Genomic DNA, 26663 nt, shown 5'->3' on the forward strand with positions numbered 1-26663 from the left:
CAACAAAGCCCATTGCCCCCTCTGCTGGTAACAGCTCACCTTTCTTGATCACTCTTGTTACAGTCTGTATGGTAACACCCATTGTTTCATGTTCTCTGTGTATATAAAATCTCCCCACTATATTTTCCACTGTATGTATCCGATGAAGTGAGCTGTAGCTCACAAAAGCTTATGCTCTAATAAATTGGTTAGTCTCTAACATGCCACAAGTACTCCTGTTCTTTTTACGGATACAGACTAATACGACTGCTACTCTGAAACCTGTCATTTTGGTAGTGTGATACCTATCTACTAAAAACTACACCAAGACTACCGATCTCATTTCACATCATAGGACAGCAGCCAGCTATCAGCTGGTAATAATTCTGATGACATAGTGAGCTGGGCTGAACTTCAGCACCAAAGCTGTAAGGCGTTGTCATATTAGTACCAATTGCCTCAGCTGAGCTCCACCTTGTGCTTAACTATGTATGGCATTCATCACTGAACCAACACTACTAATTTGAGACTTCCCAAGTTCTTTCTACCACTGAAGCAGCAGGCGTGATTCAAAGTTCAGCTGACCTGGTCTCTGTCAACTTCCCAGTGTCTTAAGAAGTTTAGAATCCAATCTCTGTATAACAAACATTTATTCTGAAACAGATAATACATAGTCTTCTCCAATCCCTAACACTCCCTTCTCCCACCCCCTTTTATTAAAACACAGATGTCTGATGGGTGATCTAAAAGAGGAACAATTGCAGTCTTAAACCCTTCCCCCACACACCTGCAGTTCACAAGAAGAATCCCCGATAACTGCAGTTATTCTTCAGATACAATTACTACAGAAAAGCAAGTTCTGTTGAGTCCTCAGTTCTTTCCATGGCTACGAGCAATATGGCATGAGAGAGGAATGGTTTGTACCCGCCAGACAGAACAAAGAGTTTGCACAAAACAAGAGTGCAAAAGAAACACAGGGTCCACCAAGAAATGGAGTCTCAATCTACAATGGTACTGGACAGAGTTCACTAAGGAATGTCGGCAGGGCTGAACAGAATTGGTTAGTTTCATAGCTGGAAGGATTAAGTTCAAACTTCAGCCAGATTTTGGGGTGGTTTTCACTTCCCTCTTTTCTCATAATACAATTGAAACTAATACAATTAGAGCTACCTGGACTTCCCAGTTTTCACTGGGTTAATGCTATGCTAACAAAGGGAACACAGCAAGCGCCACCTAGTGGCCAATGGCTCATCACAGACAAACAGTCCCTGCTTGGAAGGTACATTCTTGTGGCTCGACCTGGGGCTTGCTTGGTTTCCATGCTCCCCTCTCTGCTGTATCCCTTACACTGGTTTCCCAACACCCATCCCTCTGAGGCCATGAAATGCTTCCACCATCCTTCCAGCCCATGTACACGAGCAGCTGTTCTGCAAAGCAGCCAAGCATAGCTCACATGGAGCCCTTTTACAATTGATACTCCTTGAGAGCAGGTGGACAAGAGGATTACTTCCTACATATTAGTACATAACTTACTCCCCAGCCCACTCCTCTCCATAAAATTGGAATGGGGATGATAGAGGAACTTCCCAGTCCCCACCTCACGCAATAAAAAACTCATGTCCCTATATTGACAGCAGGGGTTGGGAGAACGTGATATGATTCAACCTAAGGGGAAGGGAAACACTTGATTTCTTGTGTTTCTGGTCCAAGTCCCTGCTCTCATACGAAGTCAGTCCAGAAAGAGGGAAGAAAGGGCAGATCACCTTGGGGTACCCTAAGGAGCTGATATATTCACATTACACAGAAGCCTGAGCTATTTTCTCCCCCTCTCTGCATTACTGAAAACTGAACTTCACCAGGACAATAGCAGAGGCTTAACTGTGACAGCAGATAAGATGCTGTATGTCTGCACCTGTGCATATATCCTCCCCCCAGCCAAAACTCTTCCATCGGCTGATAAGCAGGGGACTCAGATTCTTCTCAGTGCTTCCAAGTGTCACAGCTGCTGATCAGCAAAGCATCTAACAGCCAGGCAGAAGTTGTATCCTACCAGGTGCACATGAGATAAAACTGTCAAAACGCCACTTGCTTCCGAGCATCACACCTGGCTCCACCCCAAATGCAGCAGCTTTAAAAATTAAATCTGGTATCAAGCGACAATAACAGAGGGGCTTCACCGTTCAGTCAGAGGTTGTTAGCTTGAGGACAAGAGGTGCTGTTTATCATTCCCCTTCCCTCAAAATCTCTTGTTGCACTTTTAATAGCTGGCCACAAGGGGGCGTGGAGCAAACGAGGGAGTTACATGGGTCTATGCTTGGTAATATATCTCACTGGCAGAAGGGGGAGGTTATTCTCTTGGAAAAATGTGGAAGAAAACTCCAACTATGAAAACAGAAAATACACACACGAGAGGGAACACTACTGTACAGGAAGGCAGCGATCATAGAAAACAAAAAAGCACAAGGTGGGCAAACACAGTAACACCTGCGCTCCCACGCGATTCTCCCCATTTCACGCCTTCAGCAAGTTTTCCAGTCCACTGCTCGCCTCCACTCTTCTCAGAGTTTGATTTTGAATTCTGTGGGCTGCACAGACACAGAGGCCGCCGAGGATTTGAAGAGCGCCTTCAAAATGGTGTCAGGGTCCACCTCAGCTGGCGGATTTGAGGAGGCACCTGCACTCGACCGCCGCGGTTCTACTTCCTTTTTCACAGAGGGGGTGTCGCTTAATCGACTGCATGATGAAAAACAGACGCAATAGTTAACATCACACCATAAGTCTAGGGCAGGCTCAGAGGCTACTGTTCCCCCTCCATGACATTGGGTACGTGGCTTAAGATATGCTTTTGGCCATGCAGGGATTCCTTGTCCCAGCCTCTCATTCCTGAGCCAGCAGGGGCTAGGGATCCTATGGAAACAGACTACAGCACACTCAACTCAGGTGCATGCGAAGGAAACGCATTGCATTGCTCAGGAGCAATCCTGCAGTCAGTCAGGCTAGCACTGATGGGCTCTGGAAGGAGTCTCATCTTGTTTTCCTTGAGTGGAAAGGTAGCACTGCAACCCAGGGCTAGATGCAGCTGAAGGGGTGTAGGTGAGAGAGGGATACAGAGGATTGTCTTGTGAGAAGAATTTACCATGGAAAAATTTTTCTTCTGCACCTCACCTCAAAAAGTCCTCCCCAAAACAGAACCTGCAAATTCTTTTGGCTCTTCCACCCTGAGCACTTACAGCAAGATTGGCTGATCTGATGTGATGACATTCCCGTTCATGTGAAGGTTGCACTTCATTGGCTGCCCTAAAAAAATCCAAAGCCAAATTTCATATCCCCATAGACCCCAGAAGCATTAGATTGGCGTGCAGACAGAGGTGAGCAGACGCAGCCCCACACATTGGGGAATTGTGGGGAGCCATTAGAGACCGTAGCTTCACTCAAGTCATGGCAAAGTCAGAGCACTTGCAAGCAGCAGCAGAGCTACCATAAGAGCTTAATGCAATTACAACACTTTAGCACCAAGATAACAGCTGGCTGAGCAATTACAGAGTAGGCTGCAATGGTTTAGCAAAGATGCAGGAGAATCTCTGGTTCTGAGCTGCTTGCATCTTACATGACTTTGCTCGCTAGGATAAAGTTACAAGAGCCATCAATCCTCAAGCTCAAGGGCAAAGAGCAAGTTAAAAACCATCTAGAGTCAGCAACAAATTTTCATCTACAATTATATATAGGTAAATTGTATTAGCTGAATCACTATACTATTCAAAATCCATACAGAGACTGATATTCATTTTTGCATATCCCTGATTTCAGAAATGCTTTGGATGTGCCTTGAGGCCTTTGCAAAAAACAGGTTCGTTATACTGCACAAGCAGGGACACCATGCCTTCCTGTGAAGTGTCCAGCATTGGCTGGGGTTGGAGACAGCATACTGGCTTAGATGCACCAATAGTTTTATCTGGTGGGGATAATTTTGTGTTCGTAACTTCAGCGGACGCCAGATTTAAAATTTTTATTAAGATGATGTTTTTAAAAAAAAGGTGAACGGTACAGAGTTTAAGCGTAGAAGTTTCTGGTTATCAGGGAATTACATACAGATTAGCAAGGGGGATTATCAAGGGGTGTGAAGTTCAGTTTAAGATAGGATGGGGTAAGGAATACATAATCTGCAATATCCCTGATTGGAGGTAAAAGGTTAATGGGTCAAAGTACAGACATTGAAATATGAGGGTATGTTGTTCATACAATGGCTATGTTCAGGTGTGGAGTATAACGAGTGGATATGATGCTGAGGATGGACTGACCCTCATTTGGTGAGATTTAAGGTTCAGTGAGTTTATGGTTCCAGTTCATATGGTCCAAAAGAAAAAAAAAAATCTCTCGGTCCCTTTCTTGTACTACCTTTGAGCTAGACCTCTCCCCTAGAGAAATCGATTTTGAAAACAACACTGATGGACAGTGGAGATACTCAACTACCTACATAAAACCTGTAGCTCTGAACCCCAACCCCCTTTGTCCAGCTATCAGTAGCATTCCCTGACACACACACTCCTTGAGCAGCACAAGAAGACTCTGAATTACCTTCTGAAATCTGCACTGAGCTGGAAAACCTTTGATTGATTCATGCACTCCACCTTGAACTCCAGCCTCAAACTTACCATCTAAGCATCTGTTGTTGTATTTCTTATATGCGGTGATGGCATCTTCCTTCTTCACAAAGACCACCTCAGCCACTCCAGGGTGCACAAGACGGGCTCGCTTTAGAGCGCCACACACACAGAACAGCTCCTGAGGACAGACAGCAAGTCATGGCTATGGTTGCTGTCAGTGACACATTAGAATTACTGCTTTGATCTGACAGTCTTATCATGGGTGGGCTAAACTCAGAAAGAGGGCCCCCACATCCACAGTTGAGTAGTTCAAGACTCTGGGAGTGAAACAGCTAGCAGTCTAGAGGTACCTACCTGGTATAAGTCAGTAGTGGGCAACCTGCAGCCTATCAGGGTAATCTAATTTCGGGCCGCGAAACATTTTGCTGATGTTGACTGTCCACAGGCATGGCCCTCCGCAAGTTCACCGTTCCTAGCCAATGGGAGCTGCAGGAAGCGGTGCGGGGGTCACCGGGACATGCTGGCCACTGCTTCCCGCAGCTCCCATTGTTCGGGAACGGGAAACCCGGCCACTGGGAGCTGCGGGGGGCTATGCCTGTGGACGGTCAATGTCAGCAAAATGTCTCACGGCCCATAATCAGATTATCCTGATGGGCTGCAGGTTGCCCACCACTGGTATAAGTACTTGGTGTCTGATAGTAATCAACCTATTGTGCAACCTGTAATAACACTACTGCAGGATGAAGAGTTCAAGGCTACTTCACTCATAGCACAAGAATTAATAGCACAGGAAATAACTGGAGTTAAACCCGGTAACCCCTCTCTGTCTAACTGAAGGAGAGAGGAAGGTTTTTCCAAAGTGGGATTAAAAGGATTTCCTTATTTTTCTTTTCTGAAAAGAACATGAATTAAAATTTTAACCAGCCGGGGGGCCAGGAGGGGGCCTATGTTTAGTGCTCAGGGACTGGGAGCACAAGGGAGACTTACTATGTACAAATGCTGTGGAGGTTTTGGGTGTGGAGGGTAGGCAGTAGAAGGGTAAGAACAATGTCATGTATCCCTTGATATCAACTTCTCCAGCCAATCAGATATGGTCTCAATGCACCCTAAAAGGGATTTTTCTTCAGCATAAAGGTTAAGAAGTGGAAGGTAGGGAACCCTCAGAACTCTTCCAAAAAAACAAATGCCAACCCCTACCCCAACACAAAATGTGGCTAGTGCAATCAAACCTATGGAGAGGGACATGGGGGAAATTCTAGCCACACAGAGCCCAGCAATAAATGGCACTCACAACAATGTCTTCCTCTGTGACTCGGGGGTGCAGATTGTTCACAGTCATCTTTGTACCTTCCAAAGGGCTGAACACCGGCTGCCAACACAAAGAAGAGCATATCATATGCAGAAGGACAGAGCAAAACCTAGCAGAGAAGACATCACGGCAGAGAAAGCATGAATAAACTGAAGCAAATAGGGCCCTAGGGAAGGCAAATGGAAGAAGGGAGAGGGAAAACAATGCTGAGAAGCTAAGAGGGTACTAAGCTCCCTCAAACCCAGCCCAACTGATCTTTACAGATAAAGCCCATCTTTCCTGCTGATAGGTCTCTGAAGTAATTTTTCCATCCCAACCCCAAGTGTGACAATTAGTTTAGCCCTGCACATGTAAACAATCAGTCAGTTAAACCTTAAATCCCATTGGTCCCTCAAGTCATCATTGGTGTCCAAGTAACCACCCATTTCTTAACTTTTATCCTAGTAACAAGGATTGTGCTAGGACTTTTGGGGGACAGAAAATTCAACAAAAGCATCAAGATGGGAAGCCCACACGTTCCCTCTTCTTACTGTTTAGCAGTAAATGAGGATTCATAGACAGATTCAGCTTTAAAATGCCTGGAAGTGGGTTCTAGATTCCAGATTGGCTTGACCCTCTAAGTAACAAATCCTACGTTGACGGTGTGGGAGGGAGATGTGGAGGCAAACTCTCCATCCAGTTCATCTAGACAGATTTTAGAGGTGTGGAGGTTCTCCACTAGAAGGCAGACCCCTTTTCTTGTACTCACCTCAACAGGTGCTGGTTCTTTTGGTGGTTCCTCCTTGGTCACCAAGGTCCGGGACACATTTGTCAGGGCCTTTGTCCGAATGGGGGAGAGAGGTGCTGTGGGGGCTGTATAGGAGTCATTCTGAACCACTTTGGTGAGGGGGACGGTCTTGGAAAGAGAGAACTTATTGCCACTCAGCCCAGCCTAAACAAAGGGTGAATAACAGCATCCTTGAAAGATGTAACATTCTCAAGCAGAAACCCCTTTTCAAGCTACAATGGCCAAGGAGAGTTACCAACACACACTGAGGTGCTGTCACACCCTCCCAGTCCGATGACTTTATGAGCTACTGGAGACTTTCAGCAGCTCCACCCCTGGCTGGGGAAGTCAGCTAACGGACTCAGGGTGCATTTAGCCCTAAAGACAGTCGTCACCGCTCCTTGCAGACAAGCACTGTTAAAAGGTACTTGTTTTCACATTGCAGTAGTAAAGCTCGGTTAAGAAGGATTTTCATTTTACATCATTCATCCTGAAGATCCCAAAGCACTTTACAAACTGCCTGCAGAGATCACTCATCCATTATGATTTAACTATCTATGGGATAGATAGTGGCCAATGCAGTGGCCAATCTTCTTTAGAAACACTAACCTAGTATCACAGGAAGAGATGTGAAGAATAACATCTCCAGTTGGGGGCTGCTTGGGGAGTTTTAGGTCTGCAGAATATAATGATCATGGTTGGAATGTGATCAGTGTATTGGAACTAACATCTCTACTCTTGCAAAAAAAGTCCAGAAATTTTTAATGACCACAAGTGGTCAGGAGCTCAGTTTTAAATCTTAGTCAGATGCTGGCAACTCCAGGAGTTCAGTGGCATTGATTCAGCACTGACTTAGATGGACCAAACCAGGTTGTGCGCGCCAGGACAGCCACATCTATTTGCCTTCTTTTCCACCCTCCCCAAGATGGTTGGTGCCTGCTGATAGGCAGCCATCTGCACTTTTGCAATGCAAGAGGATCTCTTTCTCTAGTTGTCCAGTCTTGGATCAGTGGGACCAGCAAGTTTCCACTACTCGCATGCTCAGGCAATGATGAGCCAGGTTCAAGGAACTATTCCCCACAAGGGGAAGACAGCCAAAAGCCAACATGCAGGAATCTCCTGCCAGTGACGGTAAGCAGTCATTCTGGCTGCAAAAGGCTTGTAAAACTGTATGGAGCCCAAAAGGGGATTCCTTTGACCTGCAAGATAAAGCTGGAAGCACAGGCATGACGGGAGGGGAGGGGCTGAGGGCAAACACTTTCCAAGGGGATCTTTTACATACTTCAAAAGAACATAAACCCTGTAAAGCTGCAGCCTGCATGTCCACCCAAGGTGAGCATGGTGTGCTGGGGACTGTTGAGGCACTCCCTTACCGCGTTGTGCAGGAAGCTGTTTGTGGTGGTGATTTTCATCTGTTTGCTAGGAAGGGGAGATATGCTTTCATCATCATCTTCCATATCATACAGGCCCTAAAGACAAACAGCAAGCAAACAGAAGTCTCACAATGGCGTAGTTTTACTTGAGATGACACCAGTCCCATCACCTTCCTCTCCCCAACTCCAGCCTTCTCAGGAACAGACCTGCTCACTGTCAGAGGGATGGTGGCAACAGCCCCTCTCTGTGCCTTGCTCCTGCCCTCACAACTCAGTGACAAAGAGCTGAGGTTGGACAAATCTGATTAAAAAAGCAAGTGTACACAAGAACGCCCTCGCACTGTGACCTTTTCCTCAGGGATGCCACGACACAGAGAGTTCTGCAGAAATACTGCAGCTACATACATATTTCTGAATCTCTAGACGTTATGTGGACTCATGGACAACATTAACAGAGTGAAAATTTAGTGCCTGCTGTTCCTTAGCATCCTGCCAGCTAGCAGCCTAAAGCATATGTACATGACTTTTTGGTAAGCAGATGGCTGACAAATGCATGTGAGTCCAAAATTCCTTTTGAATAAACTGTATTTTTCAACACACTAGATGCCTGTCCGGTCCCAGAAAACACTGTGCTGAGGAGATGGACATACTTTGTTGCTGAATGATCAATTCATTTCCAAAATTTGTTAGATGCTTTGAATCCCTACCCTCAACACTGCGGAGAACTCCAAAACAAATACTTTCATTACATTGTAGCCAATATTGTTTTTGAGGGGAAGCATAAATGTATATGGCTGTTTCCAAAACACAAAGCCAAGATACCTGCCTAAATAACCTATAATTCAACTCAAACACAAAGATATACGGTAGCTATATGGTACGCCTCTACCCCGATATAATGTGGTCCAATAGAACGCGAATTCGGATAGAACGCGGTACAGCAGCACTCCGGGGAGTGGCGCTGCTTTACCTCGTTATATCCGAATTCGTGTTACTGCAAGCGGTTCCTCTGCGCCGCCGCCCCCACCCACTTGCTACGGCCCACCCCCTCCCCCGCCTTCACCTCCTCCCATGAGCGTGCCACAGCTCCGCTTCTCCTCCCTCCTAGGCTTGCCGCTCCAATCAGCTGATTGGCGCGGCAAGCCTGGAAGGGAGGAAGGGGGGGAGAGGCGGAGCGGCGGTGGCGCGCTCAGGGGAGGAGGTGGAGCAGAGGTGAGCTGGGGTGGGGAGCGGTTCCTCTACTTACTCCGGTTTAATTCAGTCTCATCTATAAGACGGTAAGGTTTTTTGGCTCCCGAGGATCGCGTTATATCGGGGTAGAGGTGTATATCTTGACTTTAGTAAAGCTTTTGATACTGTCTCGCATGACCTTCTCATAAACAAACTAGGAAAATGCAACCTAGATGGAGCTATTATAAGGTTCGTGCAAAACTGGTTGGAAAACCGTTCCCAGAGAGTAGTTATGAGTGGTTCACAGTCATGCTGGAAGGGCATAACAAGTAGGGTCCCGCAGGGATCAGTTCTGGGTCCGGTTCTGTTCAATATCTTCATCAAGGATTTAGATAATGGCATAGAGAGTACACTTATAAAGTTTGCAGACGATACCAAGCTGGGACGGGTTGCAAGTGCTTTGGAGGATAGGATTAAAATTCAAAATATGGACAAACTGGAGAAACGGTCTGAAGTACACAGGATGAAATTCAATAAGGACAAATGCAAAGTACTCCATTTAGAAAGGAACAATAAGTTGCACACATACAAAATGGGAAATGACTGCCTAGGAAGGAGTACTGTGGAAAGGGATCTGGGGGTCACAGTGGATCACAAGCTAATTATGAGTCAACAGTGTAACACTGTTGCAAAAAAAAGCAAACATCATTCTGGGATGTATTAGCAGGAGTGTTGTAAGCAAGACACAAGAAGTAATTCTTCTACTCTACTCCGTGCTGATTAGGCCTCAACTGGAGTATTGCTCAACTGGAGTACTGCGTCCAGTTCTGGGCGCCACATTTTAGGAAGGATGTGGACAAATTGGAGAGAGTCCAAAGAGTGACAAAAATGATTAAAGGTCTAGAAAACATGACCTATGAGGGAAGATTGAAAAAACTGGGTTTGTTTAGTCTGGAAAAGAGAAGACTGAGAGGAGACATGATAACAGTTTTCAAGTACGTAAAATGTTGTTACAAGGAGGAGGAAGAAAAATTGTTCTTCTTAACCTCTGAGGATAGGAGAAACAGCAATGGGCTTAAATTGCAGCAAGGGAGGTTTAGGTTGGACATTAGGAAAAACATCCTGTCAGGGTGGTTAAGCACTGGAATAAATTGCCTAGGGAGGTTTTGGAATCTCCATCACTGGAGATTTTTAAGAGCAGGTTAGACAAACACCTGTCAGAAATTATCTAGATAATACTTCATCCTGCCACGAGTGCAGGGGACTGGACTAGATAACCTCTCGAGGTCCCTTGCAGTTCTATGATTCTATACTCAAGGAAACAGTTCACAAAGTGTGGAGATCAGTGAAGAAAGGATCTGCAAAAGAAGGGATTTAAAGAGGACCCAGGTTCTGGTTGGGACACAGGAAATGGGAGGCTGTTCCAAGCATAAGATGCAGTAATGAAGAAAACATGAAGGCAAGAGATGCAGCAGCAATGTAAAAAGAGGGATGGTTGGATGAAATGAGAGCAGAAGTGTTGGTAGGGATGGAGTTGTGAGGAACACTGAGGATGAGGACAAGGGGCTTGTATCTGACATGGATAGAAAGAGAAAGCTGGTGAAGGGATTCACGGAGTGCAGCAACATTGCCGGAAGAAAGGAAGAAAGAAATGTTCTAAGCAATGGCATTCTGGGAAGATGAGGGTGGGGAGTAAATTAAGAGGTAAAACGAAAGGAGGCCAGAGAGAAGGTAATTACACTAATCAAGGCAAGAGATGACCAAGACATGGAAAAGGTTTTACCATAGCTATGAAGAGGAAAAAAACAGATTTGAGAGCTACTGTAGAGGAAATCCCCAAAAGAAACAAGAGCCTGGGTACAGAAGAAGAAAGAGAAAAAAATCAAAGGTGATGAGAATGTTACAAGGCTGGCTGGCACTAAAGCTTTCATATGTAAATATGGTAAAGAAAGGGACAGCACAGAGTGCCAGATGTCTCCCTCAGACCTCCAGAGGAGGTGTGCTCAGTTAATGAACACAGGAACTACCCGGCTAAATCACAACTCTGGTCAACCTAATCCAGCATCCTGCCTCATCAGGAACCAGTATTCAGAACTTCTGAGACAGGTGAACCCCCCACATAACGCACCTGGTCACTTATAAACAGATCACAATCAGATCCAGCCTAGCAGGCTGGATGTTGGACAAATGGACTGCATGATCTGGTGCAATATTACCAATGATTTTATGACAAGATTCTGGAGGGAAGGGACACAGGAGAGGATTCTGCAAAGAAACTTTAAAACTCAGAAAGGCAAAGGTTGGAAATACCACACTGTGTTCTCAGAAGTGTCATGTACGATAGCTAAAATATAAAAAGCCCCCTCTATTAGGCCCCTCCTCATCCTACCTTTCTCACAAGAACACACAAGAGTCAAGCTGTGAAAGAACTTTCAAATTTCTCCCTTTCCAAGATACTGGAACCCAGAGGAAAATGAAAGGTGCCCCCATCACATTTACTGATCCTTGGGGAAAACACATAACAAATGGATAGTACCAGTACTACCAGTGAATGGAACTCACCTGTCTCTGTGTGTGGTTGTTCACTACATTGATCCTCATTCCTGCAGAATGAGAGTGTCCTGGGGCTGCAGCCTTCTGCTGTGGTATCAGAGGAAAGAAACGGTCAAAGTATTAACACCAGAATCTGCCATTCCCAGTCTCAAAACAGGGCAGCCATTCGTTCATTCCAAGAATATTTAAAGAAGACTCACACCCCTGCTCTCATATACACCATGGCATGACATGGTAGGACATAGAGACAAAGCCTCAGTTAGAAGCATGGAAGAAACAGAATAATACAGAATCAATTTTTTTTTCTGCAGGAGGTGTTCAGCATGACACACCAGGCCAAAACAACAAAGGAATTAAGAGCTAAGGCCTAGGTAGAGGATTTATAACTGCCAATTATGTGAGCTTTGGCTCAAGATTAGTGGGAGATTAATTTAAAACCTGCAAGGCTAAGATCAGACTTGTGCATATACAAATATTAAACACAGCTAAGTGACAGGATCTGCCGACTGCCCTTCTTTGGTGCTGTGGGGAGCAACAGTGCATATAACCACATTTTATGGTATTGCCCAGAAGCCTACACGCTAAGGATCAAAGTAATTCAAAAGTGCTGTTCTATATCAAGCATGAACTTATCCCTGCTCTAGTATGAAGTTTTTCTTGAATCTAATGCTGCACAAGATGGTAAACCTTGTCCTTTCAGCAGTCTGACCAGTTACCCTGTGAGACTGGAATAAACCCAGGGTCTACAACTTCACCATTCCATAACTGTGTTGGATCATATTAAAGAAGTTCTGAATTAAAATCACAAATGAGTTTGATTCCCCATAGTTTAAATTCCAGGGTATTACCAATTGAGAGGAAGGTCTCTTGGTTTTTGGCTGCTAATTGTGTTAGTACATCCTAAGACAGAGTCTGTTCTCAAAGCAATACTTTGTAACAACAGAAACAGCACACAGAGACTCCCCGCCCTTTTGTTGTATTTATCTCTCTTTGTTAACAACTGTGATTAAAATAGAGATAGAGGATGGATGTGGATGGATGCTTGGTGTGGATAATAACTGAATGATCAGGGAGGTGCCAGCCTAAGAATCCAGTGTCGATCTGCGGAAGAAGGCGTCAAGTGGAAATAACCAGAGGACCCCCAAAGGGCAGACTGGAATCCACCCAACAGCCTCAAGGATGGGAGAACCGAAGAACAAGATAACATCTGGCAGCACGGAGCCGTCAGGAATGTGCCATCTGCTGATTGATTCAGCAGCAGCATGATGAAGAAATTCCCATAGACTGGCACAGGAATAAATTCCTATAAAAATGGACTCTAGAAAGTGAGAACTTTGGGGTCTGATTCTGCAAACCAACTTCCAGGAGCAACAGATGTGCATCTGACAAGGCCCTGCTCCCTCCTCATGTCCAGGCCACCTGGCCAGTGGCTTGGCACTAGCAACTCTAAGGCTGGTAACTATGATAATAACCTTGCAGAACCTGTGTGTGTGTATATGAATGAATGTATGAATAAATATGAAATTGAATGGAATGTTATAGCTATAACTAACTGCTTACTATGATTCTTTCTGTATTCACAATAAATATGGCATTTTGCCTTTTCCCCTCTAATAAGATCCTGCTGGTTTTTATTTTATTGCTATAACAACTGAAGGTTCCTTTTCTGGAATACTGGGTCTCTTAACAGTTTAGCAGCCATCTTGAGAGCAGTATATAACTTGTCCAGGACAGTGGGGCTAATACTCCTCTTGCAAAAGAAGCATGGGGACTTTTAATAATCACAACCCGTCAGAGCCTCAGTTTTGCATTTCTAGAAGGGAGCATCTCCCACAGCACAGCTCCCTCTAGCTCCATACTCTGCCACTGATTCAGATTCAGAGAGAATGTCTTCCCTACTAAACCACCACCACCACTTCCTGCAGCACCTTGAGGTTTCCTTGAAGGCCTCTCATTCAGGTAATGATCAAGCTCAATCTTCCATTCATTTCGGAGATCTGACAAGACTGCATCCCAAGGCAACATGGCTGTCTGTCTGATGGGACCAGGACAGTTTAGTTTGTGGTTGTGAGCAGGGGCATTTGCAAACAGCTGGGAATTTTGGCAAAACCTGTGAAGAACTTAGACCACATGTAGGATTTCCTCTGTGGTTTTAGTTATGTGATTTTATGTTCAGTTTTTAACTCTACTATGCAAAATTCCAGTGGTTCTCAAATTGTGGGTCGGGACCCCAAAGTGGGTTGCAACCCCATTTTAATGGGGTCACCAGGGCCAACATTAGACTTGCTGGGACCTAGGGCTAAAGCTGAAATCTGCGCTCCTCCCCCGCCCCCGCCTCCTCCCCACACACACGGGGCAGCAGGGCTCACGCTCCACCCCTCCCACCCCAAGGTCATGTAGTAATTTTGTTGTCATAAGGGGATCACAGAGCAATGAAATTTGAGAACCGCTGCACTACTCCTTAGTCTGAATACCAGATAGCTCTGTAGGGCAAAAGGAGTCAGTCAAAAGTATCAGTAAAGTCATTAAAGTAGACCAAGTTTTCAGAAGCCACTTAAATCTTATAGCATACACTGCAAGAGTCTAACGCCTCACAGCTGAGAGCTCTGTACACATTCCTTTACCTTAACTGTTAATGATTGCTGTAAGTGTCAACTATCTGAATAATCAAAGACTATGGGAAGCTTTACTGTACTGTAATTAATGCATCACATTATCATGTGAGAGAGCCAGCTTCTATTCTTTGGTCCAGTCTCTCACTCCCCAGGCTGGCAAGGACTAGGAACTCTGCAGAGGTAATATGCAATTTCACTGGTCTTTCTGAGGAAGCAGCATGTTAGGATGCTCTGAAGCAAAACCTGTAGCTGAGTAAAGAGCCAGATCAATGGGCTCCAAAAAGAGTCTTATTCAGTCCTCCAAATTCAAGGGGAAAATGGCTTTTCCTAGTAGTCATGGGAAGCAGTTGAGAAGAGTGATCAGGTAAGAGATTCAGCAAAATGTTTTGGTAGCCGTGGTGCTCATCCTAGGGAGGATGACAGTTTAGCAGACAGAAGGGGTCAGGATCAGGTTGTAAGTGCCAGTTATTATGTACATGTGGGGTGGTTTGCTGCTCTCCTCCAGCTCCTTTCCTTTTAGCTGTCCAACATCCTCTCTTCCTTTACAGTGATATCTGGGTCTACTCACTGCACTCAGTGCACATGTAGTTCATTGGGGAGCCTGGTAGGTGACAGGTGGCACTGGGGTCCAGCAGAGTTAGCTGAGATTCAAGTTGCCTTAAGGCAGTGGTCGATTACCACACAGGCCCAGAGGGCCTGTGCCCAGAAGCCCTGGCCAATTTGGGGGCCTCCGGAGGAGCACCGGAACTCTGGCCCTGCCCCCTGCTTTTCCTCTTCCCCCAGGATCCTGCCACCCTGCTCCTCCTCTTTCCCGAGGCCCCGCCAGCTGGCCAGGCTGGGAGCCGAAGCCCAATGAGCATATTCCCCACTGCCTCTCTGTGCGGGGTTGGCCCGGGCCCTGCTGCTCACCCCCAAACACTGCCACTCCACCACTCCGTCCCTTTTTGGCAAAACTGGCCATTTATCCCATTTACTCTTGCCAACTGATGATCAGTTGGCAAGAAAAAATGGGACAAATGCCCAGTTTTGCCAAAAAAAAAAAAAAAAAAAAACCTCAGGACATCCAGGGCAGGTCTTAAAAATGGGACTGTCCCAGCCAAAATGGGATGTATGGTCACCCTAGGCTGTATGAAGAGCCACCCAGGGAGCCTGGGCAGCTGTGGGGTGTCCTGGACTCTTCACCTGCAGGGGGGCCAGGACTCCCCACAGCAGCCTGGCTTCCAGCCAGGCTACAGGGCCTTGGGGAGGAAAGGGAGGACCATGAGGCAGAGCCCCTTAGCAGGGAGGAGCATGGGGGGCCCAAATGTTCTTTGTGCCCAGGGCCCCAATAAATCTTAATCCATCTCTGCCTGAGGGTGGATGGGAAAGGTTGTTCCCATGGCAAGGGGGTAAAGTCAGAGTTCAGTGAGCAGAGGAAAGATGGCAAGCCAATCAGTTGGTTATATTGAAACTGGGACAAAACCTTAGTTTCATCATTTGTCAAGTAACTAGGCCACTTCCTGAAAACGAGAACTTTCCTGCTAAAACAGGTCACCATCAGCTTGTGCTGGAAAAGGGCTGGAATAGAAGAGTAGACAGGGGAAATGAAGACCAAAAATGTAGATATCTGTTATAAATGCAAATAACTGCATATTCTAACCTGTAATCTTATTCTTGCGGACAGTCCTATACAATTAACAGACCATCCAAGCACACTGTCCAGATGAGTGTTTTGCTATGATGATCAGCAGTGTAGGAGTTAATGACGATACTTATATTTTCCTCAGACTTTTTCTGGGCAAGATGGGGGTGCTTCATACCTCTCAGTGCTACTACTTCAGTCTGTCTGAAGACTCAGAACACAGCCTTAGTCACATGTAGAAGGTTTTATTGGCAACTAGAAGGACTAGAATCACTTTTGCTTACATGAAAGCTCATATTTTGCAGAAAACACTCTGAATACCAAAAATCCACAGACATCATAAAACCAGGCAAGTCTATTTCAGTGTCTGGGTTAAAATTCATCACTATGGTTCCCACACTCCTCCTCTCTAATCATTTGGATTCATCTATCCAACCGTTATCATTGTAACTGGCCTGTCATAGCACAGATGGTGGGGATCAAGTGATAGGATAGCAGTGACTACCTACCTGAATTGTTTTGGTGATCTTCATGGCCGGGGTCACTGTCCCCACGGCTGGACTTACAATTGCAGCAGTAGGAGCGCTCCTTTTCAAGCTGATCTTCTCTCTGGCATCTATCACTTTGGTCACCTTCTCAGCAGGCACGCTCTGCTGCTTGCGGGAATTCAGCATTTCCCGGGCATCCTGCACTTTCCCTTTGATTTTGAACCGAGCGTCTTTCTGAAGCAGTTTCTCCCGAGCATCTTTAACTCCCAGTTTGTGTCGGGCATCAGTGAGGCCAATCTTTTGCCGGGCATCAAATGTCCGTTGGAAGCTGATGGTTGGCGTTGGTCTACTTAGAAGAGTTTGCTGGATCCCAATTCGAGATCGAATGCCTCCAAATACTGGCCTGGTGTTCAGTCTGGAAAAAGAAATTTCGGACTGATAAAGTGGGTTATAACATTAATGGAAGCATTTCTGCGGGTGTAAACAAAATTCTGTATTCCCAAACAGAACCTTGTATATGCAAGTGCATATACAGAACAGCAGCAGAGTGATATTCCAATAATCTATTTAATCTAAAGATCCTAGGTGTTTTATAAGATGATTTATAAACTATATATATAAATATATATATATGAAATGCAAAAGGCAAAACGACAAGATTTTTAAAAACGGGTTCCTAAGTCCATACTTAAGCAGCTATAAAGGCTGAGCATACAGCAGCTCCCATCAAAGCCCTTATGACTTCAAGGGTTGTCTATTTTGGGGGAACCATGCAAGGACCAAAAGGACAGAAACAGCTTTCCATGCTTTTGGATTCAGCTTGTCCTTCAATATGTTCTTTGTAACACAATATGCCCTGGTAGGAAGAAAACAAGATTAACCTGTATTGATATCTTTTCAAGAATTCCTGTCAGACAGACACAAGTTACGTTTTCTTGAAGTGCATGACCCTCAGATGTTAGGATGTGTGAGTGGCTTATGCCATTCTCACTTCAATTCACCCAATTCCAGTATTAGCATCTGAGCAGAATTATACAGACTGCTATCTACTTAACGCTGTTGAAATCAGTTAGGATTCTCTGTACTGAGGATTAAGTTAAATCAGTGTTTTCAAGAGAGCAACGGTTAAAAAAAAAAGGAGGTGGTATAATGATTGTCACTTTTCTGTAGAGAATCACTCCTGTAGTCATTGAATGATGTCCTAATACAGGAGAAACCAGTAACCACATCACTCCATATAACTCTGTTCCTGTTATTACAACTTCTACTTAACAGCTTGATTGTGACAAATAAAATAAGAGTTGCCGCTTTCATAATGTTTGAGTGGGCAAGCAGATTTTATGCCTAGACTTTTTAATTTTCATGACAATCTTGCAAGGCTGTATTATTGAACAGCATTACATAGTAATACAAATTTATTCTGCTTGCCAAATACGAAGTAAGGCATATTAGCTGGATCAGAGAGTTTACCATCTACGTCAGACACCATGAACAAGAAATAGACAAGGCACAAATGTTCAAGTAAGGGATGCTGTTGACAGATTACTGCTGAGCAAATGAAGGTTGTAAGGATTCCTGTTAAGAAGGGTTTTGAAAGGGAGAGGAAGTGCTTAGTGTAATAAACAGCATAAGACTGTTCCAAGCATGCGGGAAAGCATTAATGAAGGGACAAAGCCAAGGCCTTGGCTAGATTACGATTTAAAAGTGTGTTAAAATATACTATCCCAGTAGTTCTCAATCTTTTGGGGCTCAGGATCCAACTGTAAATGTTTATGACCTGTCGCAACCCAGTAAATATTCTGGGGGTTGAGGTCCTGGGGTGGTTTCAGTCAGATCCTGCCCGGGAGGGGTTGGGTCCTGCCTGGTACTCACAGCACAGTGGCAGCTCCTGTGCTGTTGGGCTGGCTGGGCTTGGCTCTCCGCCCCAGGCATTGCTACCTCCGGGGTTGCAGCACTGCTCAGGTTTGCTCCCGCTCCCCTGACTGAACCAAATTTGTGAGTAGAGTTCTGACCTGGCTCATAGGGTTACAGTGTGACTCACTCAAATTTGGCTTATTGAGGCTCTTGTCATCATGACAGCTGGACCAAACCTGAGTGGCATTGCGACCCCAGAGGTTGTAGTGCCTGGAGCAGGGAGGCGAGCCCAATTTCTTGCAACCCAACCCACGGGTTGAGAAACACTGCACTAGTCAATGTGTGTAAGCTAACCTGTTTTAGAAGATGATGCTAGACAAGACAGTGTAGACTTTAACTCATCCACCTTAGCACATGTTCAAATCTAACCTCTCCCCAAACTAAAACCATGGAAGTAGATTGGATTGCCTAGGCAGAGCACAGAGAGAGAGAAGAGAATCATGGACAGGGTCTTGAGGGGCATCAAGTGTCTGAGGCAAAGAGGAAGGTCAAAAGTTGCCAGAGGACAAGGTAGCTGGGCAGGAGAATCGAGAGGGCACATAGGGCAGGAGAATCGAGAGGGCACATAGGTCTTGTCTATACTAGATATATTTGCTATGCTAAAAGAAAAGGAGGACTTGTGGCACCTTAGAGACTAACAAATTTATTTGAGCATAACCTTTCGTGAGCTACAGCTCACTTCATCGGATGCATCCGATGAAGTGAGCTGTAGCTCACGAAAGGTTATGCTCAAATAAATTTGTTAGTCTCTAAGGTGCCACAAGTCCTCCTTTTCTTTTTGCGGATACAGACTAACACGGCTGCTACTCTGAAACTTGCTATGCTAAGAATCATTCTCACCTCTTAACTACCTTATAACACACTTCACATCCACAAGTACTCTGAATAGTTTTGCATATGTGCTACCAAATATACGAAAGAGACTACGATTTTTCAGATCTAAATATCGGTTTAGTCTGAATCATTTCAGCCTGAACTCCTGCCAGTGTGGGTGCAGACTAGCCCAAATGGTTAAACTAGTCCTTCCATTACTGTCACACTGCTTCTGGGAGCTGTGCTGGGAACGACAGGCAGGGTACCCAAGAACACTGTAAATGTCAAGTCCTACACGTAAAGCAGTGTATGCTGGTGTAGCTGCAAGCCAGGGCTAGTGTGGACTTGCTGAACCCTTTATGTTTAGCCTGGTTCAGTTCTCCAGTGTAGACAAAGCCGAAGTAGCGGAGGCTGAGAGACGAGGAAAGCAGCGGATCAGCAGGGGATAAAAGCCCCAAGCAAAGCCCTTTGCCCTCACAGGGAGGGGGCTTGCCCAGGTGGAGGCAGGAAACTGGAGGAGAGCCTAGGTGGGCACTGGGAGAGGGCAGGGCACCCCAAAGCACCCCGTGGCAGCCTCCGCCTCTCGCCTGAGGGCGCAGCCCCCCGCGCTAGGGGCTCAGTGGCCCCCACGGCACAGCCCCAGCCAGGCTGCCGGCCCCAGACGGGAGAGGCCGGTTCCGCACGCGGGGGGGGGAGGAGGGGTGCTGTACCCCGGGGTGCCGGCGGAGAAGCTGCCGCCCTCCCCCCGCAGCACGGCCCCAGGCTGCCCCCCGCCCCGATTCTCCATCCCCCGATCCGGCCCTGACTGACAGCAAGGCCAGCCAATTAGCATCAAGATAGGGGTCCCAGGGGAGAGCGACTCAGCCAATGAGAAGTCGGAGGAGGCGGGTGCTGCTGGAACAGGCCGGGGCCGGGGCGATAGTGGGGCTCGGGGTCCCGCCGGTGAGTCCCCGCCCCGGCGCGCTGCGGCCCGGGCCCCCGGCCGCGCTCACCTCCCCTTCACAGTCACGCCGCGCTTCCGGATGAGCTCGTCCAGGGACAGGTCCGCCATCTTGTCGCGGGGCCCAGAGACCAGACGCAGCGAGCGAGGCCCGGACATGAGACTAAACTGCTTCCGCTTCCCCTCCCCGCTCCGCGCGGCAACGGCGGTGCGTCGCGCGACCCCTCCCGGGCGCGCGCGCCGCAAAAAAGGGAGAGAAGGAAAGGCCCGCGGTTCCCACGATCCTGTGCGGCCGAAGCCTCGTCATTTGCATACAGGGGGCCGGTTACCATGGCGGATTTATACCCGGAAAACAACGCTCCCGCTGAAAAGAGACACGGGTGGAAGCGTCAGGAGGGTGTAAGACCGCGGTCTGACTTGACCTGGATCCGGGTGGAACTGCCACCTTGCTCACCCTGACTGGCAAAGCTTCCCTCTCGGCTCCCCCCTCCGGCCGCTCCGCTTTTTCGGTATGCCTTAAACTTATGAGTAAGGAAAATAACGATCCGGGGTGACGCCCGGGTCCTCACTGCTAATGTGAGAAGAATTTTTGCGCGGGCACAGGTCGCCCCCAGGGTGACTCGCCTACTTAGCGAGATGCCCGGGTGCCGTGATCTGCCCGATCCCACCCCCCTACTGATGTGGCAAAGGCAAAATAGCTGCGCGTCCGGCCTGCGCAAGCTGCTCTCTGCAGGGAGCGGCCTTGGTTCGGTGCGGCGGCGCCGTTCCCGGCGACGGAGCGCAGGGTCGGGTACGGCGCTGCACAGAGCTGTTTCGTTCTCCGGTCCGGGCGCTTTCCGGCTCGGGGGCCAACGAAGCGAACTCGTTATCTCGGCTCCCTCGTATCCGGGCACGGAGCCCCGCCGGGGCTGCGCTGGCAAAATTTTGCAGCACAAAAAAGAAAAAAATACATGAACGGCCCTGTCCCGTTTTATACATGAACGCCAGTGTTGTGTGAGTCTCGTGAAACAGATCAATGAGCAAAGCAGGGGAAGATCTTTGCCTGCCAGTTAAAAGTTTTTCAGTTCCATTTGCCTTCTCCACGGACTGAACTTCAAACCAAGAGGAATTAGTGGGAAACGTAATATAATGAAATCTACGTCCCAGTCTGTCAAATACAATAAACAACATGCCAACAAAATACTAAATTCAGCCCTAGCATTTTCAGTGTATACATCAATAACCTACAGACCCTATTGGTACAAACTCAGGGCTCCCCCAGAACGGAAGAAAGAAAGAGAAAAAATAGGTTATGTGGGGCACAGGTGCTGGAACAATTTGTACAGTGTGTGTGGGGGGGTGGCTGATAGCTATTGAACCAAACTGTAAACCCTCTATATAATGGAAACCACATCAAGCCGGGGGGGTGGCAGCACCCCCAGTACCCTTAGTTCCAGCACCTATGCTGTGTGGATTTTTTGGTTGTACGATGTGTCTAGGCAAGCCAGGCTACAACAAGTTACAGCAGCTAGAAAGATACTGCAAAACATTAATGGCTGCAATATAAACTTTTAAATATTTTTGGGGAAGTTGTGGGGGAGAGGAATCACTCACAATCAGACAAAAAAGGAGATAACTGTGCAGAGCATAAATGTAAATCCAAACTCTGCCAGCTTTTATTGTAAGTCTAGGAGACATTGCATTTCCAATGACACATGATCTTTCACTCCTAAGAGTCTTAGAAAAACTTGTGTCCAGCTGTTCTCTTAGAATTTGCAGATTCAGGGGCTGATGAGGTGAGCTGTGCAGAGATGGCTGTGTGCTTCACCAGTGGGCTCTGCTGGAGCCTGGTCAGCAAGCCCTTACAGGAGAATTATGAGCCTGACCTTGCTGAGGTTTCCTTCCCCAGTGTTTATTAGAAGCTGCAGGGGTCTCTAAAGCCCCCAGGTCAGCTTCTGCTTTGGGTGTTTACCCTGCTTTGTTACATTTCAGTGGGATCAGTCCCACAGTCCTCAGAAATCATGTAGGAGAGACTGTCCCCTCCACAACTCCTCTCATTTCTGAAGTGTCATCCCCCTATGCTCCATGGGAGAGAGTGATGACAGGCACAGCACCAAAGGCGCCTCTTCCTTAGAACATCTTCCTTGGTGACTTTCTGCTAACTCTTTCCAGAGCAGGGTCACTCTCTTACAGGAACATTTTTCTTCCCATCGTGCCTTTCTGAGGCTGGCCCTTTAAATATGCAGAGCCAACCCACACTCCCACAATAAAGAAAGAAGGATACACTGGTTAAAAAGCCAACCTGCCTTAGCGGGAAGTGAAAGCAGCTATTCAAATAAATAAATAAATACATAGAGGGATGCTGATAGCAATTAATGTAATTTAAAAGCTAGGAATTGTAGAAAATTGGTAATGGAAACAAAAGGACACATGGAGACAATAAGAAGATTTTTAGTATATTAGGAACAAAATAATCCTAACAATAGTATTGGTCAATTACTAGCTGGAAATGATAGAATTGCCAACAATAATGTATAAAAGGCAAAAATGTTCAATACGTATTTTTGTTCTGTATTTGGGAAGAAGCCAGCTGATGTATTACTTAACTTACAGACTCTTTGGGGGTAGGGACTGTCTTTTTGTTTTGTGTTTGTGTAGCACCTCGCACATGGGGTCCTGGTCGATCTCTGGTAATACAAGTAATAAATAATTATATTATTCCTATATGGTGCAGAAATACTTTTCATTCCAACAGTAGCTCAAGAGGATATTAAACAGCATCAACTAAAGGTAGATATTTTTAAATCAGCCAGTCCAGATAATTTGCATCCAAGAATTTTAAAAGAACTGGCCAATGAGATCTCTGGACCATTAATGTTGATTTTCAATAAGTCTTGGCACAATGGGTAAGCTCCAAAGGACAGTAAGAAAGCTAATGTTGTGCCAATATTTTAAGAAGGTAAATGGGATGATTCAGATAATTATAGGCTGTCAATCTGACATCACTCCTGGAGAAAATAGTGGAATGGCTGATACAGGACTTCATAAAGAACTAAAAGAGGTTAATATAATTAATGCCAAGCAGTATGGGTCTCTGAAAACTAGATCTTGTCAAACTAACTCAATATCTTTTTATGATAAGACCACACGTTTGGCTGATAAAGGTAATAGTGTTGCTGTAATATAATTAGACTTCTGTAATGCATTTGACTTGGTACTGCTTGACATTTTGATTACAAAACTAGACAAACAAAATCAACATGGTACATATTAAATGGATTAAATACTAGCTGACTGATGAGTCTTAAAATGTAATTGTAAAGGGAGAATCATCATCAGATGGATATATTTCTAGTGGGGTGTTGCATGGATTGGTTCTTGGTCCTATGTTATTTGACATTTTTATTAATGACTGGAAGAAAACATAAAATCATTACTCATAAAGTTTGCAGATGACACAAAGATTGAAGGAGTGGTAAATAATGAAGAGGACAGATCATTAAATGCAGAATAATCTGGCTCACTTAGGTCAGGTCTACACTACATGCTTACTTCAGTATAACTACATCGCTCAGGGGTTGAAAAGTCCACACCCCTGAGTCACGTAGTTATACCGACCTTAACCCCCTGTGCAGACAGTGCTATGTCGGGGGGAGAGCTTCTCCTGCCAACATGGCTACCACCTCTCAGTGAGGTGGAGTTATTAAGCAATGGGAAAACTTTGTCCCATCCGCTTAGAGCAGTGGTCACCAACCGGTCGATCGTGTTTGACTGGTCGATCCTGGAGACTCTCCCAGTTGATCGTGATCTCTGACGGTGTAGTGGGGTGCCTGCTGCCTCTAAGGCAGGGTCCCTGCCTGCCCTGGGCCCACACCACTCCCAGAAGTGGGCAGCATGCCCCCACGGGCCCATGGGAGGGGGAGCAGGGGTCTCTGCGCACTGCTCCTGCCTGCAAGCACTGCCTCTGCAGTTCCCATTGGCCAGGAATGCAGAACTGTGGCCAATGGGAGCTGAAGAGGTGGTGCCTGCAGAGAGGGAGAGTGCGTGGCCACGTGCCCCCACCAGAGACCGCAGGGGTGTGTTGACCCCTTCCAGGAGTGGTGTGGGGCTGGGGCAGGCAGGGAGCCTGCCTTATCCCCACTGCGCCGCCACCCGAGGTAAGTGCCGCCTGGTGGGAGTCCGCAGCACCCCAATCCCCAGCCCTGAGCTCCCTCCCAGAGCCCCACACCCCATACCTCCTCCTGCACCTCAACACTCTGCCCTAGCCCAGAGCCCCCTCTTGCACCCAAACTCCCTCCCAGAGCCCACACCCCTCCCCCCCTCCTGCACCCCAAACTCCTGCCCCAGACACTACAACTCCCCCGGCCCCAGCCCAGAGCCCACACCCCCTCCCGAACTCCAACCTCCTGCCCCAACCCCATGAAAGTGAGTGAGGGTGGGGAGAGCAAGCGACAGTGGGGGGGGGGCGAAAAGAGTGAGCAGGACAGGGCTTCGGGGAAGGGGTGGGGTAGATCCCCTGGGTTGCCCTTAAATTCAAAAAGTAATCTTGGGCGTAAAAAGGTTGGAGACCACTGGCTTAGAGCATTTTTACCAGAAATGCTACAGTAGCAGAGCTGCATTGGTGCAGCTGCGGCGATGAAAGTTTCTAGTGTGGATCTGCCCTTAGTAAACTGGATGCAAGCAAACAATAGGTATTTCAATAAGACCAAATGTAAAGGCATGCAGCCAGGAACAAAGAATACAGGCCATACTTAAGGGATGGGAAACTCTATTCTGGAAAACAGTGATTCTGAAAAAGACTTGGGGATTGTGTTGGATAATCAGCTGAACATAAACTCCCAGTGCAACACTGTGGCCAAAAAGGCTAAGGCAATCTTTAGACATATAAACAGGGGAATCTGGAGTAGTGCAGAGGTTATTCTACTTCTGTATTTGATACTGGTGCAACCACTACTGGAATAGTGGGTCAAGTTTAGGTGCCCACAATTCAAGAAGAATGTTGCAAAATTGAAGCAGGTTCAGAGAAGAGCCACGAGAATGATGAGCGGATTGGAAAATATGAAAAAGATTTGAGGAGCTCAATCTATTTATTTATCAAAGAGAAGGTTAAGAGCTGACTTGATCACAGACCATGAGGAACAGAAATGTGATAATGGGCTCTTTAGCCTGGCTGACAAAGATGTAACAAGATCCAATGGCTGGAAGTTTCCTGGTGCAAGTGCTGGAGGAACCAACTAGGGGCAGAGCTCTTCTTGACCTGCTGCTCACAAACTGGGAAGAATTAGTAGGGGAAGCTAAAGTGGATGGGAACCTGGGAGGCAGTGACCATGAGATGGTCGAGTTCAGGATCCTGATACAGGGAAGAAAGGAGAGCAGCAGAATACGGACCCTGGACTTCAGAAAAGCAGACTTTGACTCCCTCAAGGAACTGATGGGCAGGATCCCCTGGGAGAATAACATGAGCGGGAAAGGAGTCCAGGAGAGCTGGCTGTATTTTAAAGAATCCTTATTGAGGTTACAGGGACAAACCATCCCGATGTGTAGAAAGAATAGTAAATATGGCAGGCGACCAGCTTGGCTTAATAGTGAAATCCTTGCTGATCTTAAACACAAAAAAGAAGCTTACAAGAAGTGGAAGATTGGACAAATGACCAGGGAAGAGTATAAAAATATTGCTCGGGCATGCAGGAGTGAAATCAGGAAGGCCAAATCACACCTGGAGTTGCAGCTAGCAAGAGATGTTAAGAGTAACAAGAAGGGTTTCTTCAGGTATGTTAGCAACAAGAAGAAAGTCAAGAAAAGTGTGGGCCCCTTACTGAATGAGGGAGGCAACCTAGTGACAGAGGATGTGGAAAAAGCTAATGTACTCAATGCTTTTTTTGCCTCTGTCTTCACGAACAAGGTCAGCTCCCAGACTACTGCACTGGGCAGCACAGCATGGGGAGGAGGTGACCAGCCCGCTGTGGAGAAAGAAGTGGTTCGGGACTATTTAGAAAAGCTGGACGAGCACAAGTCCATGGGGCCGGATGCGATGCATCAAAGGGTGCTAAAGGAGTTGGCAGATGTGATTGCAGAGCCATTGGCCATTATCTTTGAAAACTCATGGCGATCGGGGGATGTCCCGGATGACTGGAAAAAGGCTAATGTAGTGCCCATCTTTAAAAAAGGGAAGAAGGAGGATCCTGCGAACTACAGGCCAGTCAGCCTCACCTCAGTCCCTGTAAAAATCATGGAGGAGGTCCTCAAGGAATCAATTCTGAAGCACTTAGAGGAGAGGAAAGTGATCAGGAACAGTCAGCATGGATTCATCAAGGGCACGTCATGCCTGACTAATCTAATTGACTTCTATGACGAGATAACTGGCTCTGTGGATGAGGGGAAAGCGGTGGACGTGTTGTTCCTTGACTTTAGCAAAGCTTTTGACACGGTCTCCCACAGTATTCTTGCCAGCAAGTTAAAGAAGTATGGGCTGGATGAATGGACTATAAGGTGGATAGAAAGTTGGCTAGATTGTCGGGCTCAACGGGTAGTGATCAATG

General features: G+C 46.6%; 1 protein-coding gene and 1 non-coding gene across 3 annotated transcripts; one reads left to right on the top strand and one right to left on the bottom strand.

The window, feature by feature from the left end:
- Positions 1-131: 131 nt before the first annotated feature.
- Positions 132-20365, bottom strand: POLDIP3 (DNA polymerase delta interacting protein 3). Of its 2 annotated transcripts, none has more exons than XM_074941744.1 (9): positions 20198-20365; positions 16500-16893; positions 11764-11838; positions 8032-8127; positions 6641-6823; positions 5875-5952; positions 4632-4761; positions 3210-3276; positions 132-2712 (listed from the first exon to the last, which is right to left on the bottom strand). In XM_074941744.1, the coding sequence occupies exons 1-9, from the start codon at positions 20302-20304 to the stop codon at positions 2538-2540; spliced, it is 1305 nt and encodes a 434-aa protein (XP_074797845.1). In that variant the 5' UTR covers positions 20305-20365; the 3' UTR covers positions 132-2537. The 2 variants fall into 2 exon arrangements, with proteins under 2 accessions (XP_074797845.1, XP_074797844.1); XM_074941743.1 differs by having other exon boundaries at positions 133-2712; positions 11764-11841; positions 20198-20364.
- Positions 20366-20656: 291 nt separating this feature from the next.
- On the top strand, positions 20657-20806 carry LOC141981130 (U12 minor spliceosomal RNA). The gene has a single exon (XR_012637675.1). It is a non-coding gene; the product is annotated as a U12 minor spliceosomal RNA (small nuclear RNA).
- Positions 20807-26663: the final 5857 nt, after the last annotated feature.

The sequence above is a fragment of the Natator depressus genome, chromosome 1 (genome assembly GCF_965152275.1).
Source record: "Natator depressus isolate rNatDep1 chromosome 1, rNatDep2.hap1, whole genome shotgun sequence".
NCBI classification, from domain to species: Eukaryota; Metazoa; Chordata; order Testudines; family Cheloniidae; genus Natator; species Natator depressus.

Excerpts from the sequence above, each read along its gene's own strand:
- POLDIP3 (XM_074941743.1), bottom strand. The coding sequence starts at position 20,304 with ATGTCCGGGCCTCGCTCGCTGCGTCTGGTCTCTGGGCCCCGCGACAAG. Across the intron at positions 5,953-6,640 it reads AAGAACCAGCACCTGTTGAG|CCGGTGTTCAGCCCTTTGGA; the intron begins GTGAGTACAAGA and ends TTGTGTTGGCAG. Across the intron at positions 2,713-3,209 it reads TCAGATCAGCCAATCTTGCT|TCGATTAAGCGACACCCCCT; the intron begins GTAAGTGCTCAG and ends TTCATCATGCAG.